A 16,363-nucleotide genomic window follows, 5' to 3' on the forward strand; every position below is an offset into this window, starting at 1 on the left:
CAAGTGGAGCTGGTAGACCCAGATGGTTTAGTAATTGCCTTTCAATCTTCAAGCTGTCAGGTGGAGGGATTGTTGCAGTGGATGAAGGAGGGATCCCCCCTTCCTGAGTGCAAGGTGTTGCATATAGGGAAAAATAACCGTTGCTGTAGTTACACAATGTTAGGTTCCATATTAGGAGCTACCACCCAGGAAAATGATCTAGGCATCATAGTGGATAATACATTAAAATAGTCAGCTCAGTGTGCTGCAGCAGTCAAAAAAGCAAATAGAATGTTAGGAATTATTAGGAAGGGAATGGTTAATAGAACGGAAAATGTCATAATGCCTCTATAATCGCTCCATGGTGAGACCACACCTTGAATACTGTGTACAATTCTGGTCGCCGCATCTCAAAAAAGATATAGTTGCGATGGAGAAGGTACAGAGAAGGGCAAGCAAAATGATAAAGGGGATGGAACAACTCCCCTATGAGGAAAGGCTGAAGAGGTTAGGACTGTTCAGCTTGGAGAAGAGACAGCTGAGGGGGGATATGATAGAAGTCTTTAAGATCATGAGAGGTCTTGAACGAGTAGATGTGACTGTTATTTTCACTTTCGAATAATAGAAGGACTAGGGGGCATTCCATGAAGTTAGCAAGTAGCACATTTAAGACTAATTGGAGAAAAATCTTTTTCACTCAACGCACAATAAAGCTCTGGAATTTGTTGCCAGAGGATGTGGTTAGTGCAGTTAGTGTAGCTGGGTTCAAAAAAAGGTTTGGATAAGTTCTTGGAGGAGAAGTCCATTAATGGCTATTAATCAATTTTACTTAGGGAATAGCCACTGCTATTAATTGCATCAGTAGCATGGGATCTTCTTAGTGTTTGGGTAATTGCCAGGTTCTTGTGGCCTGGTTTTGGCCTCTGTTGGAAACAGGATGCTGGGCTTGATGGACCCTTGGTCTGACCTAGAATGGCAATTTCTTATGTTCTTATGATTCTCCAGTGGAATTGGTGGGCGAATGGATAGTCGCATGAGGTACAGATACCAGGGCTGTCTTGGCCATGCCGGAGCTATAAGGATCATATCCGCTATGTCTCGGATACATTTTTGAATCGTCCTTGATATTAGCGGAATGGGAGGGTAGGCGTATAGTAAGCCCTCTGTCCATGGAATGAGGAAGGGATCTGGAGCGTAACGCAGTTTGCTCGGGTAAATGGAGCAAAATATTTGTTTGACGGTTGTGCTCTGTGGCAAAGATCTATCATCGGGTTGCCCCAGCGTTGAAAGATTCTGGTTGCAACTTCCCGATTTAAAGTCCATTCATGTGGATGAAAATCCTGCTGAGGCGATCCGCCGTGACGTTGTCTAAGCCTGGAAGGTAAGTGGCTTGCATCGAAACTTCGTTTGCTATTGCCCACATCAGTATTCGAAGTGTTTCTCGACAAACGATCCACGAACCTGACCCTCCTTCCTTGTAGAAATGGCAACTTTGTTGTCTGTGTATACCATGAGATGCTTGCCCCGTAGTTGAGGGGTGAAGGTCTGAAGTGCCTTCCAAATGGCTTGAAGTTCCAGAAGGTTGATCTGGTATGTGCTGTCCTATGTAGACCAGAGACTGAGTCTTTAGTTCGCTCAGATGAGCGCCCTAGCCCCTTCTGGATGCATCTGTCGTGAGGGTGAGTTGATGGGGAGGTAACCGGAAGGATCCTCCCGAGGTCAAGTTGTTGGTGTTCTTCCACCAACGAAAATCAATACGCATTTGGGTGGTGAGTTGTATCTTGGTTGAGAGGGGCTGAAAGTATTGAGACCATTGATTCTTTAGTCCCCACTGTAGGTGGTGCATATGTAATCTCGTGCAGGGAACTACATGGATAGCCACCGCCATATGACCCAGTAGCTGAATGACTTGATGTGCTGATGTACGTGATCGGTTGCACAGACGTCGAGCCAGTGAGGATAGAGTTTGAATCCTGTTCTGTGGGAGGTATGCTCAGTTGTATCGATGAGCGCTCCAAAGAACTGTAGTGTTTGGGTTGGTTGCAGGTTGGACTTTTCATAATTGATTATGAAGCCCAAGGTCTGCAGACAGTCGATTGCTTGGAACGTGTGAGTTCGTAGAGTAGCCTGATCTAAGGCTACTAAAAACCAGTCGTCCAGACAGGGAAAAATCTGGATCGACAGTTGTCTGAGGTGAGCCACCACCACCGTTAAACACTTTGTGAACACTCTCGGGGCTGAAGACAGGCCAAAGGGTAGAACCTTGTATTGATAGGGATTGGTCTGAGCTTGAAAACAAAGGTATTGACAGGAAGAAGGGTGCATGAGGCTATGGGAGTACGCATCCTTCAAGTCTATGGAACACAGCCAGTCGTTGGCTTGTAGTAGGGAAAGAATATAGTCTTGAATTTTTCTTTTTGAATATGTTTGTTGAGATTCCGTAAGTCTAAGATTGGTCAAAGACCTCCAGACTTTTTTGGAATGAGAAAAATAATAGGAGTAGAACCCCTGATTTTCCTGTGTCCTTGTAATTCTTTGAATGGATTTTTGGTTTGTACATTCTCTAACTGTTCTTGAAGGAACAGTGAATGGGTTGATGTATTTTGGGGGAAGGGGAATATGAGGAAGATCCAGGAGTGTTACAAAATTTATTCGGTAGCCCTCCCTTATGATGTTCAGCACCCAAGTATCCGAAGAAATCGCCTCCCAATTGGCATAAAACAGTTGAAGGCGACCTATGTAAGGTGGTGGAGGTGGCTCAGGATAGCTCAAAAAGATGAAGTCTGTTTTTGAGGAGGTGCTGGCATTTGCTTTTGTGGCCTTTGTTGATGAGGTCATCCACAGGACTGATGAGCCTGACATTGGTATCTTTGGTGGGAATAATTCTGTGAGCGATAGGTATTATATGGCTTAAAGGGTACCCTTGGGTAAGACTTCTTCCTGAAGGAAGGGTAAAATTTCCTGGACGAGGTATGGGGGTCTGTTGGAGATGTGAGTGATAGTACAGCTGTACTCTGTTCTTTAAGAAGAGTAACTGTTTCACCAAACTTCTCACCAAAAAGATTATCACCCAGGCACGGTATGTCCACTAACTTATCGTGAACATCCTCTCTAATTGCACTTGCTCTCATCCACGCCATCCATCTAGCCACTATAGCCGTAGCCGAGGACCTTGCGGAAGACTCAAAGGATTCAGACAAACCGCCGAAGTAGATGGCGAAGCCCTTCTTCCATGTCTGTAAAAGGTTGTGGCAGAGTATTTTCAGAGGTTAAACATAAGGGACGTAATCTCTGAAGACATTCAAATAAATACTGGATTATGTAAAGCTGATGTTGAATTTTTGTTGTCAACATGGAGGAATGGAATACCTTACAGCCAAAATAGTCCATAGACTTATGGTCTTTTCCTGGTGGTGAATTGGAATGAAGTTTTGACCGTTTTGCCTTTGAGAGTGCAGATTCCACTACTATTGAATTATATGGCAGCTGTATGGAATCGTAAATTCCGCATACGGTACTTTAAGTCCGTTTTCCTTGATGAGGCCGCAGTAGTAAATGGTTTGTCCCACATTTTACGAAGAACTGTATCCAGCACTGTATGTGGTGGTAAAGCTGTTGGTTCTGGAGGCATTTCAAATATTTTCAGTATCCCTAACACCTCTGACCTAGGATCAGGGATCTTTCCCTTTTCGATGTTTAAAATGGAGCCCACTTTCGATGAATTTTCGTAGGACAAGTCTTCGGGAGGGGAATAAAGTTCCAGGAGTCCTTCTGGAGGGTCAGATGGAAACCCTGTAGATGAACCAGGCGATGATGTCCATGGTGAGTCTGGAGTGTCTGGTCGGCCTGGAATTGGAGATGATGCCGACGGCAGAGACAGAAGGAGTGGAGTTGACGATGCAAGTGGCGAAGGCTGAGAGTGTGCCATGTTCAGTTCTTGGAAGAAAGTATTTAATGCCTGCGAAATCTGTAACATCGCTTTAAATGCTAGAGGTTGTGAAGGTCCTGGAAATGGCCCCATTCCTGAAGGCATTGCTGATATGAGCTCGTCTTGAGGAGGCAGGCCTGAGTTATGGAGAAGCAGAGGTGATTGTGGTCTACTAAGAGAAGATCCATCAGAATCCGAACCCTCGCTAGATGTGGCAGTGTCATGGACAGAGACCAGTTCCACCTGTTGGTGAGAATCTGTAACACCAGGTGTTGTAGATATTACATGTTTAGTTTTTTGTGACTTTTTAAGACGTTCCTGACTTAGTAGTGTAGCCTGGGTCAAGACTGGTGTCAAGGGTGTCTAAATTCGAGGTTGAATCGATAGTTTTGCATATTTTGAGACATGCTGCTTCGATACTTCGTGTGTAATCTGTGCTGTGCACTTAGATGCACCTTTGTGCGCCGATGCGTTGTGTGTGTCGTTGGGCACACCATTGTGCACGCCGCTAAGCGCCGATGTGGAGCTGTGCGCCGATATCTTGTGTGCCGACAAATTGTGCGCCATGTGTGCATCTCAGCTCTAACCCGCCGTCCTGCTTCGGCCAATTTGATTTTCTATGAGCCGTCTTACTCGGCGTTGATGAGCAGGTTCAATGAACTGAAACCCACGCGGCTCATGAGGGGATTTCTGTGAAAGGAGTTGTGGCCTCAACTCCCTTCACCTGCCCTGGTGGATTGACTGACCTGGCAGAAGTACCCTCTAGCGAAGCAGACCTTTTAGACTGAGTCTTCTTCAGTCTCTTCGAGAGTCCCAGTGAAGACTGTATGGATGATATCTTTAGCCGCGCAATTTTTTTCGCACGTTTTCTTTGTGCCCTGGGGGACATACGGCCACAGTCCCGGCAGGAGACTTGGTCATGTTCCGGTCCCAGGCATATATAGCAGTAATTATGTCCATCTGTAATGGACATAATCTTACCACATTGGCAGTATTTAAATCCAGATGGCTTAGGAGCCATCACTGCTCAGAAGAAATGAAGATAAAAAAAAAATTGAGAAAAAATCTCTTCAGAGACAAGGAGGAGAAAAACCCCACATGCAGACTTGCTCTCAGAAAAAAAAAAAAAAAAAAAAAAAAAAAAAAAAAAGAGAGAGACTGAGGTAACAAGGCAATCGCGCGGGAAGCTCACCACGCAGTTGTACAGAGTTCAAAACTCCACCTGACCGGTCACAAGGCGTTCCCAGGCAGCATGGCTAATTCAGCCCTGCTATCGACGGGAAAATATCAGATGCCTCTATTTTCTGATAAGTCACTCAACTGGTAAGGCTTTTCTATGGTTAGCATGTATTTTTACAATATACTTAAGTAGTAGCTAGTTAATGTCCAAAAGAAAAAATTGGAGAAATTACTTATCTGATAAATTTCGTTTTCCTTAGTGTAGACAGATGGACTCAGGACCAATGGGTATAGTGTACTCCTGCTAGCAGTTTGAGACAGATCAGATTTCAATCTGACGTCAGCCCCTAGTACATATACCTCTGCAGGAAGTGCAGCTCTTCAGTATTCTCCTCGAAAAGCATTGTGGATATGTGTGTGACTGATTGGATAACTTCATAACTTGGTTAAACATTAAACTTGATTAACTTGAACTGGTTGATTGACTATAGCTGAAGACCACCAGTGTACTCAACCGGAAAGCGTCGACACCCGGCAGGGTGGATGCCCTAGGTAAATGAAAAACATGGCTTACCCTTGAATCATTTGAAGACCATGCGTGACGGCAGCCAAGGGTGGGATGCTCAGTCCATCTGTCTACACTAAGGAAAACGAAATTATCAGGTAAGTAATTTCTCCATTTCCTAGCGTGTAGCAGATGGACTCAGGACCAATGGGATGTATAAAAGCTACTCCCGAACCAGGTGGGAGGCTGCCCGTGACCCACTTAGTATTGCCCTTGCAAATGCCGTGTCCTCCCGAGCCTGAATGTCCAGATGGTAGAATCTGGAGAAGGTATGGATGGAGGACCATGTAGCCGCCCTGCAGATCTCGGCAGGTGACAGCATTCTAGTTTCTGCCCAGGATACTGCCTGGGCTCTGGTAGAATGGGCCTTGACCTATAGAGGTGGTGGCTTGCCAGCGTCTATGTAGGCCGCCTTGATGACTTTCTTGATCCAGGAGGCGATGGTTGCCAGTGAGGCCGCTTCCCCTTGTCTCTTTCCGCTGTGAAGGACAAAAAGGTGGTCCGTTTTTCATACGGGTTCTAACATTTCCAGGTATCTGGATAGGAGCCTGCCGATGTTGATGTGGCGGAGACTACGGACTTCTTCCGAATTCTTCAAGCCATCCGTCGTTGGTAGCGAGATGGTCTGGTTAAGATAGAAGTGTGAGACTACTTTGGGGAGGAAGGAGGGAACCGTGCGTAGTTGGATGGACCCCGGGGTGAGCCTGAGGAATGGCTCACGGCAGGATAGTGCTTGTAGTTTGATATGCGGCGGGCTGAACACACCGCCAGCAAAAACACCGTCTTTAAGTTTAACAGGCGAAGGGACAAGCCTCGGAGGGGTCTGAAGGCGGTTCCCGCTAGGAAGTCCAAAACGAGATTGAGATTCCACAGAGGTACCGGCCACTTTAGTGGTTGACGAATGTGTTTGACTCCTTTCAGGAAGCGTGACACGTCCGGGTGAGAGGCTATGCTGTTGCCCTCGCGCTTGGAGCCGTAGCATGACAATGCGGCCACCTGTACCTTGATGGAGTTGAGGGACAGACCCTTCTATAGTCCGTTCTGTAAGAATTCCAGGATCACGGGAACTGTAAATGAGCGTGGCTTGATATTGTGGTCTTCGCACCAGGCTTCAAATACTCTCCAGATCCTTATGTACATTAGTGATGTGGAGAACTTGCGTGCTCGGAGGAGAGTGTCGATTACCGCCCCTGAGTATCCGCTCTCTCTCAGGCGAGCCCTCTCAATGGCCAGACCGTAAGAATTGAGCTGGGTCCTCGTGGAGGATCGGACCTTGTTGTGGCAGGTCCCCGTGAGGGGGCAGGGATAGGGGGTTCCCTGCCAGCAGTCTTCTCATGTCTGTGTACCAGGGTCTTCTTGGCCAGTCCAGAGCCACCAGAAGAACTAGTCCCTTGTGTAGGTGTATCTTGTGAATGATTGCGCCCAGTAGAGGCCACAGCGGGAAGGCGTAGAGTCCCCGGGGGCCAGGGCATAGATCCCTTGGGACTGCGGTTCCCGCCTGCGGCTGAAGTATCTGGATACTTGGGCATTGGATCTGTTTGCCAGAAGGTCCATGTCCGGTGTCCCCCACCGATCCACTATCATCTTGAAGGCTGCGGACGACAGCCTCCATTCTCCTGGGTCTAGACTTTCCCTGCTGAGGATATCTGCCGTGATGTTGTCTTTCCCGGCGATGTGGATGGCGGAGATCTCCTGGAGGTTTGCTTCCGCCCACGCCATCAGGGGGTCTATTTCTAGGGACACCTGTTGGCTTCTGGTTCCCCCCTGACAGTTTATGTAGGCCACTGTCGTGGCATTGTCCGACATTACTCTGACCGCTTTGTTTCAAAGTCTGTGGACGAACCGCAGGCAGGCTAGTCTGACTGCTCGCGCTTCTAGGCGGTTGATGTTCCATCCTGCCTCTTCTGTGTTCCACTGCCCTTGGGCGGTTAGCTCCTTGCAGTGTGCTCCCCATCCTCGTAGACTGGCATCTGTGGTGAGTAGAGTCCAGGATGGGGAGGATAGTTTTGATCCCCGGCTCATGTGGCTGGCCTGCAGCCACCACCGTAGCTGGGTCTGAACTCTGCCCGGGAGTGATAGACGTACAGTGTAGTTCTGGGACCGTGGGCTCCACCGTGATAGGAGTGAGCGCTGTAGGGGCCTCATGTGGGCTCGCGCCCATGGCACAACTTCCAGTGTGGATGCCATCAGCCCGAGGACTTGCAGGTAATCCCATGCTGTGGGATGAGGATTGTTCAAGAAAGGTTTTCAGCCGATTCCACAATTTTGATCTCCTTGTGGGGGTCAGGCTGACCTTGTCCTCTTTGGTGTCGAATCGGACTCCTATGTATTCCAGCAATTGTGAGGGCTGTAGGGAACTTTTGTTTGTGTTGACTACCCATCCTAGGCTTTCCAGTAGAATTACGACTCTGCTGGTTGCTTTCCTCCGGTGACTTTGCTCTGATCAGCCAATCGTCCAGGTAAGGGTGAACGAGGATTCCTTCCTTCCTCAGTGTTGCCGCCACCACCACTATTACCTTGTTGAACGTCCGGGGTGCTGTGGCTAGCCCGAAGGGTAGTGCTCAGAACTGGTAGTGACGGTTCAGGACTTTGAAGTGTAGGTAGCGCCGATGTTCCTGATGAATGGGGATGTGCAGGTAGGCCTCTGAAAGATTCAGGGATGTGAGAAACTCTCCTGGGTGTATCGCCCTTATAACGGATCGTAGGGTTTCCATGCGGAAGTGAGGGATCCTGAGGTAGCGGTTGACAGACTTGAGATCCAGGATGGGCCTGAATGTTCCCTCTTTCTTGGGAACGATAAAATAAATGGAATAATGGCCAGTATTTATTTCCTGTGGAGGTACTGGGGTTATGGCCTCAAAGTCTGTCAAAGACCCTCCAGCAGGGGGTTAGGTTTAGGTTCCCCCGAAGTACCTGGGCCGGGATAGCGAGCTCAGTCAGACATTGATTGACCAGGTCCGGGAGCTCGTCCTTTGTAAAGAAGCGTCTCATGGTTCGGTGAGGCTCTGTCCCCGGGGGGGAGCTCCCCCTCTTCTAGGGGTTTGGCTTCCTCCTTAGAGATGTCAGAGTCCCCATAGGTGGGGCTTCTGGGTAATGGGAGCCTGTGCCTAGGTCTTGAAGGGCCTGGAGTATGCGAGTCCTCCGGTGGAGCATGTGGCTGGTCAGCCAGAGGTTCAGTTTACATTTGAACAAAGGCGTGCATCCCCTTGAAGAACTCCACCCATGATATGGACGCTGGATCAAAGTCGAGGGGCGCTGGTTCCTTGGGGGTCCCCCTGGCTAGGTCCGGGGTGCCCCCTGAGGAGCAGGAACTCTGCCCTGGGTGGGACTGGCCCGGAGCTGGATCTCCCAGGGCCTCCTTGCACTGCATGCACAGGGCGTCTGCCTCCTCGCTTTGTGAGGCTCTGATGTGGCATGCTGGGCAGAGGCCTTGCACTTTAATTTCTATTCCTGGGGGTGCCATGGCAGTCGGTGCGTAAATCTTATGCGCTCCGGTGCGCTTAAAATGCGCGTGTAAGTTGTGCGTGCGGCTGTGCCATAGATATGCGCTCGGCTCTGTGCGTGCAAGTTATGTGCGCAAGGATTTATGCGCGCGTAAGTCTATGCGCACAAGTGCTTTGTGTGCTCGGAGGCAAACGGCGCGGCAAGTAGGCCAAGATGGCGACTGCGAGCACACGGGCAATATGGCGACCCCCTCAGAAAGACTCCACGTGGGCAGACTCTTGGAATAGCCGGGGCCTGGCCCTGCTAGGGCGGATCAACCCGATGGCACTGGTCCCGGTCGGTGACCTGTGCTCCTCCTCGATCCTCTGAGACTGGATTAAAGTAGAAGATTTCTACCTTACCTTGTCTTCGGCGGTTCCCGGTTTCATCCCAGGCGGTCTCTGGCTGCGGGGGGGAGGGGGCAAATACCTTCATTGCCGCGCTCGAGGGTGCACCCGCTGCCTCTCAGCCGCGCCCGAAGGATCAGGGACTAGGTCCTCACCGCGATTCGGCCGCCAGACTGAGGCTCACCTCCGAGGGACCACGGAAATCAACTCTGGAATCTCAACTGGGGGAGGGACTCAAGGGTATCACCGCAGGAGAGCGGGGCTCATCTTCGGGTAGGTTTTCTTCTTTCAATTTGATCTAACACTTGAGAGCGTTCAGATAGTCCCTAACTGCTATGGAGACGGAAAATACTGAAGAGCTGCACTTCCTGCAGGGGTATATGTACTAGGGGCTGACGTCAGATTGAAATATGATCCGTCTCCAACTGCTAGCAGGAGTACACTATACCCATTGGTCCTGAGTCCATCTGCTACATGCTAGGAAAATTTGTATTCTGGAAAGCAAGGTACCACGCCCACCAAGACCAGATTCTGCTCATCGGACCAAGTGGAGAGGGTTCCAGGTATCTCATGGCTCCATTTCTTCTATAGGTAGGCAAAAGACTGGTAGTCTCCATAGCCAATAACATTTATTGAAAAGTGAACAGCAATCCTGTCAGAATGATCTAGCAAAATCAAGATAAATGCTAAAGATTGAGGATCTTACATTGATTCTTTGCCAGAAAAACCTGCAATGTGAATTTACTATTAATCCAAATTGAGCATACATTAGGAAATGTGTATTTGGTTTAGGCTTATATTGTTAGTTATTCTTGCATTTACTTGGTCCTAGAAACAGATTCTGTTGGTATTTGCTGTATTTCATTTTGTTTTTGTATCTGTGTTTATTATATATTTGTTTGGTTTATAAAAAAAATAAATAAAGACATAGTGGGGAAAAAACGAAGTGGGGATTATCTTAACTCCCCCTTGATTTTACCAGATCCTTTAGATATCATTTCTCACTGCAGTCTAATAAACCCTGTTTTATGAGGGGCTACCAGGACACATTCAAGATCATGTTTTGTGTCCCTTTGTGGATTAAAAGAAAGACTATTTATTTATTTACATCTTTTTACTATACCGATGTTCAAGACGAAGATTCTTATCCCACCTGTTTACATTGAACCAAAATTGGAAAAAAATTACAAATAAGCATCTTCAAACAAATCAATTGAAATTTAACATAGATGAGGGAATAAAGTATAACAGGACATAATGTATAACAAGGGCTGATCAAAGAACAGTGTAGAAGAAAAACCTCGTGAGAGGAATCAACTGGATTACAGACTACCTCCGAACATAGTACGGTTCTTGAATAGATGCAAGGTAAAAAGGAGTACTGGGGGGAGGGAGAGAAAATTTGACGTAGTAACAACAAAGATTGCACGTTAACTGCATCTGGAGTCCGCGTTAGTGTTAAGGAAAGGCTTGTCTGAATAACCAGGTCTTCAATTTCTTTCTAAAGGTGAGCGCGCATTGTTCCTGGCGAAGATCTGGAGGTAAAGCGTTCCAGTGGGTAGGTCCGGCGATAGAGAAAGCGCGTTTTCTCAGTGAAGGGTGAAGTGTAGCCTTGGCGGAGTGGGTGAGCAGGGCCTTTTTGTAGTCAGTTCTAATCGGTCTGGAGGCGGTGTGAAATTGGAATGATATGTTTAGCTGTAAGGAGGACTGATTGTGAATAGTTTTGTGTATGATAGTGAGGGACTTAAAAAGGATTCTGAAATTAATGGGAAGCCAATGTAGATTCTTGAGGATGAGTGTGATATGTTCTCTTCGATTAGAATTGGTTAGTATCCTTGCGGCGGCGTTCTGGAGCATCTGTAAAGGTTTGGTGGAGGTTGCCGGGAGGCCAAGTAGTAAAGAGTTACAATAGTCTATTTTTGAGAAGAGTGGCTTGAAGAACTGTGCGGAAATCGTGAAAGTGCAGGAGAGCTCTGAGCTTTTTTAGTATGTGTAGCTTATGGAAGCATTCTTTTGTTGTAATATTGATGAATTTTTTTTGAAGTCCAGCCGGTTATCTAAGGGGGCTCCAAGATCTCTCACGTGTGAAGTGGTGGCTGTAGAGGAGTTGATGTCATTGGTAGAGATGAGGAGTTCAGTTTTTGTAGTGTTGAGGACTAGGTTGAGGCTAGTTAAGAGGTGGTTGATTGAATTGAGGTAGCTGTTCCAAAAGTTAAAGGTTTTGGTGATGGATTCTGTTATGGGGATCAGGATCTGTACATCGATGGCGTAGATATAGTGAGTTAATTTTAAAATTTTCAAGGAGCTGGCAGAGGGGGAGAAGATAAATGTTAAAGAGTGGGAGAGAGGATGAACCTTGAGGTACTCCATGTGTGGAGCTTATGGGGTGTGAGTCTGTTTATTCTGACCCTAAAGTTTCTTTGCTGAGGAATGATTTGAACCAGCTACGGGGCAGAGCCTGAGATGCCAATTTCAGCTAAGCTATTAATGAGAATGGAGTGATTTACCGTGTCAAACACTGCTGAGATGTCCAGTAAGGCTAGTAGATAGTGTTGTCCTTTGTCAAGACCCATGATGATGTCTGTGAGGGAGATAAGGAGGGATTCTGGGTTTGAGGCTTTACGGAAACCGAACTGAGCCGGGAACAGGATCTTGTTAGTGTCTAGATAGAGAGTTGGGAGTTGACTAGTTTCTCCATAGGTTTGGCAATGAAAGGAAGGTTGGCTATGGGACTGAAGTTTGCGGGGTCAGCAGGATACAGATTGGGTTTCTTTAGCAGTGGTTTGATGGTGGCGATTTTCAATGGATCAGGTACAAATCCTTGGGCTAGGAAGCAATTGATGATTTCCGCTAGTGGTTTGGAAATGGTGTTTGGAATGGAAAGTAGGAGTTTTGTAGGAATGTAGTCTGAAGGGTGAGAGGAGGGCTTCATGTTTGAGTACAGATTCAGTTTCAAGAGATGAAGTGAGTTCCAAGGAATCGAAGGTAGCTTTATGGCTGTCTGGGGAGGTATAGAAGGGGGGTGGTTGGGTGTTAGCAAGGATGAGAGGGTCTAAAAAGCTTAGAGATTTTCTCGAAGAATGATGCCAATTCATTAGCCTTGGATTGGGCTTTGTTGTCAGGAATGGTGGGAGGCGAAGGTTTGGTAAGTGATGAAACATAAGAGAATAAAGCTTTAGCATAGAAGTTGTGGATTTTGCTGGCATAGAAGTCTCTCTTAGTGCAGAGTATGAAGTTCCTGTAGGAGTGCAAGGTGGCTTTGTAGGCTGCGATCGTGGTAGGGGTAGGGTTTTTGCGCCAACTCTGTTCTTTGCGTCTTAACTCTTGTTTAAGGTTTTTCAACTCACCAGGGCTTTTTGTTTTTAAAAGACGGGTTTATTTCTTTAGTGGTCAAGGGACAGATTTTACTAGCAGAGTTTGTGATGTTGAGCCAAGAGGTCAAAGCAGAGTCTGCGTTAGAAAGGTCTAGGTTTTGTAAGTTTGTAGAGAGGTGGGAACTCAGGTCGTCTGCAGAGCATGGTTTCCTGAATTGAATGGTTGTTTTGGGGATGGGGGGAGTTACAACTTTATTGATCAATAGATCTTACATGATCATCAGATGGTCAGACCATGGGATGGGGGAACAAGTGTGTGGGGGGGGGGGGGGGGGGGGGAGTTGTGTGCAATAGTAGAGTTTATGAACATGAGGTCCAGGGTGTGGCCAGCTTTGTGTGTGGGGCTGTTTATGATTTGCTTAAATCCCATGGCTTTGAAGGAAGATAGAGTTTCACAGTTAGGAGTCAGAGGAATCGAATCTACATGGATGTTGAAGTCCCCCAAAATGATTGCTGGGGTATCTGAGTTGATGTGTTTGGCTACGAGTTCAATAGGAGAAGGATCTGAGTCAAGGATCCCCGGGGGGGAGGGGGAGTAGATTAGGCAAATTTGTAGATGGTTAGACTTGAAAAGGCCTATTTCTAGTTTAGAGGCTGTTTTCAGGGTGTGTGAGGTTAGTTTCAGCTCTTTTTTTGCTGCTAGAAGGATGCCGCCACCTCTTTTCTTTTTTTCTGGGTATAGAGAATATATCGTAGAGCTGAAGAGATAGTTGATTGGTTAGAAATGATGTCTGTGGGTTTCAGCCATGTTTCAGTAATGGCACAGATGTCTGGTTCAGAGTCTAGAAGGTAATCATTAAGGATGTGTGTTTTTTTCGAGAGGGATTGTGCGTTAAACAGCGTTAGAGAGATGAGAGAGAGGCCAAGGAATTGTGTAAGAGGGGTGGTCATGATGGGTATCAAGGTTCTCTTTTGGTGAAGCTGTTTAGGGGTGGCTGGCTTTCTCCTGTTTTGTAGAGGTGGGAAATTATGGGGATGGAGTAAGTTAGCAACATAAGGTTTGTAAGGTTTGTTTTGTGGCTGTAGTGCAGCTAGTCGGCTGATCTGAGGGAGGGAGTGGGGAAGGTTATTGCACTCTGTGGCTGCACGAAGGGGTGCACAAAGGGGCCGGCCCCTTTGTTGCGCTCCTTAGGCACGCGACGCAGGCGCACGACGCCAGAGGCGTGTTCCAGGTTCTTATATAGTCAACTGGTCCCACGTCGCCGCTATCAACCTCAGTACTGTATTTTAAAACAACTTGTGGGTGCACCATTAAGGAGGCGCATATTTTTGGTAATCCACCTAAGATCAGAAGTGTGACTGGGGGAAGAGAGAGGCAGATATCTGATGATTCTACAAGGGCCTTGCACTGAGCTCTCTCAAGCAACCATACTCGAGTCCCTGCCTGTGCGCATATAAAGGAGGTTATGGGGATCATCAGTAGTGAAAGGAAACTAATGCAATGCTGTAATTTAAAAAATAAATCTGACAATTAAATATTTATTATCGATACTTCTCATGGGATCCTACCAGGTAATTGTGACCTGAATTGGTCACTATTGGAAACAGGATACTAAGCTTGACGGGCCCTTGGTCCTATGCAGTAAGGCAAATCTTATGTTCTCTAGCTAAAAGACAAAAAAGTAGTGCTGTTGTGGATCTGGCCCACTTTCTGTACAGTATTTAAACAAACCTTGAATGTCTACGCAAACCAAATGCAAGAGGCCAAAACAAAGAAACCCATAATGCTCTCTAACTGTACGTTTTCTGAAAATGGGAACCGTCCCATTCAGTGAACTTACAATTTGTAGCATTTTGGAGTGTCCCGACTATGAATTGAATACCCTTCACTCAGTCTTGTGTCAGAAGCAACGATGGCAAAGTTTTCTCCAGCAAGAGCCAACACAGTACTGGAAAGAAAACAATAAAAGAGAAAAAAAAATTCAGTGGAAATTTCTATGGCTGTACACAGCATGCACTTCATTCAGTACAAAGCAGCACTCTCACTGTATGTAATTCCCAGCAGGTTACTAATCCAGAGACACTTCTTTACAATGAATAAAAGTAACAAAAATTTACAACTGCATAATAGCATAAGCTTACTGTCTATATATGTATATATGATTTATATTTTGCACACATCTCCTATAAAATGTCAAGAGAGCTGGAGGGGAAGAAAAGATGGCTGCTGACAGGATCAGCAAGAGCTCGCTCCCTCTGATTCCCTTGCTTCTGGATAAGGAAGTTTGCTCACCGTAAATGGTATTTCCGTAGATAGCAGGATGAATTAGCCATGCTGTCTGGGAAGTGTCGCGACCCGAGGTAGGCGGAGTCTCCTCAGCTAGTAACAGAGCTTTGACTTTATGCGGCTGAGCGGTGGTGTTCCCACGCAGTTTCCACTTCTCCTCAGTTTCTTTATAGCAAAGCGAGAGGTAAGGTAGGTTAGTGTGCTGTAGTTGACTGTCTAGGGAGGGAACACATGGCTAATTCATCCTGCTATCTTAGGAAATACAGTTTACGGTAAGCAAACTTGCTTTTTCCTGTGGATAGCAGGGCTGAATTAGCCATGCTGTCTGGGAGTCGCAAGCTCCCCGGTTGTGTCCATGTGTAATTTTTTTTTGAAGGTTTGGACAGCAACCCTTGAAGTAGTAGACAGTCTCATAGCTTTTGTGTAGTTAAGACTGCTGTGCCTAGAGCTGCATCAGAGGTCGTCTGTTGTTGAAGGGAATAGTGACCATGTTGCCGCCTTGCAAATATCCAGCAGTGGAACATTGCTTAAGGGGGCAACAGATGCTGCTGTGGTGCGTATCTGATGCACCTTAGGCTTATCTTCAAGTTTTATGGAACGTTTATTGTAGCAAAATAGAATACATAAGAACATAAGAAATTGCCATGCTGGGTCAGACCAAGGGTCCATCAAGCCCAGCATCCTGTTTCCAACAGAGGCCGAGCCAGGCCACAAAAACCTGGCAAGTATCCAAACATCAAGAAGATCCCATGCTACTGATGCAGTTAATAGCAGTGACTATTCCCTAAGTAAACTTGATTAATAGCAGTTAATGGACTTCTCCTCCAAGAACATTGTGATAACCAACTGGCTATAGTCCTTTTTGAAATGGATCGGCCCGGATCATTGGGGTTAAAGGATAGGAACAGTTGAGAGTGCCTAGAAGTACACGGAGTCTTTTGTTTGTAGAATGCTAGAGCTCTTTTACAGTCTAGGGTATATAAAAGTTTCTCTCTGTCATTGGCATGTGCCTTTGGCATAAAAATGCGAAGAGTGATGGTTTGATTTATATGAAAAGCGGAAACCACCTTTGGGAGAAAGGTGGGGTGCGGTCGGAGAGTTACTTTATCATGGTAAAAAATTCTAGATAAAGGGAGTAGTGAACCAATGCTTGGCGTTCACTGACCCTCTGTGCTGATGTAATGGCCACTAGAAACACAGTTTTCCATGTCACATATTTTATGTGGCTGGTGTCCATTGGTTCAAAAGGTGATAGCATAAGCTGTTCCAATACTACTTTGA

The 16,363-nt window shown here is 46.6% G+C and overlaps 1 protein-coding gene across 1 annotated transcript in view; it reads right to left on the reverse strand.

The window, feature by feature from the left end:
• The window catches only part of PSMB1 (proteasome subunit beta 1), a 136,631-nt gene that overhangs the window by 98,568 nt on the left and 21,700 nt on the right, over positions 1-16,363 (reverse strand). The window contains exon 2 of the mRNA XM_029594204.1: positions 14,637-14,744. Within this exon, the coding sequence (XP_029450064.1) occupies positions 14,637-14,744 (108 nt within the window). The remainder of the gene's footprint in view (positions 1-14,636; positions 14,745-16,363) is intronic.

This window comes from Rhinatrema bivittatum, chromosome 3 (genome assembly GCF_901001135.1).
Source record: "Rhinatrema bivittatum chromosome 3, aRhiBiv1.1, whole genome shotgun sequence".
NCBI lineage: Eukaryota > Metazoa > Chordata > Amphibia > Gymnophiona > Rhinatrematidae > Rhinatrema > Rhinatrema bivittatum.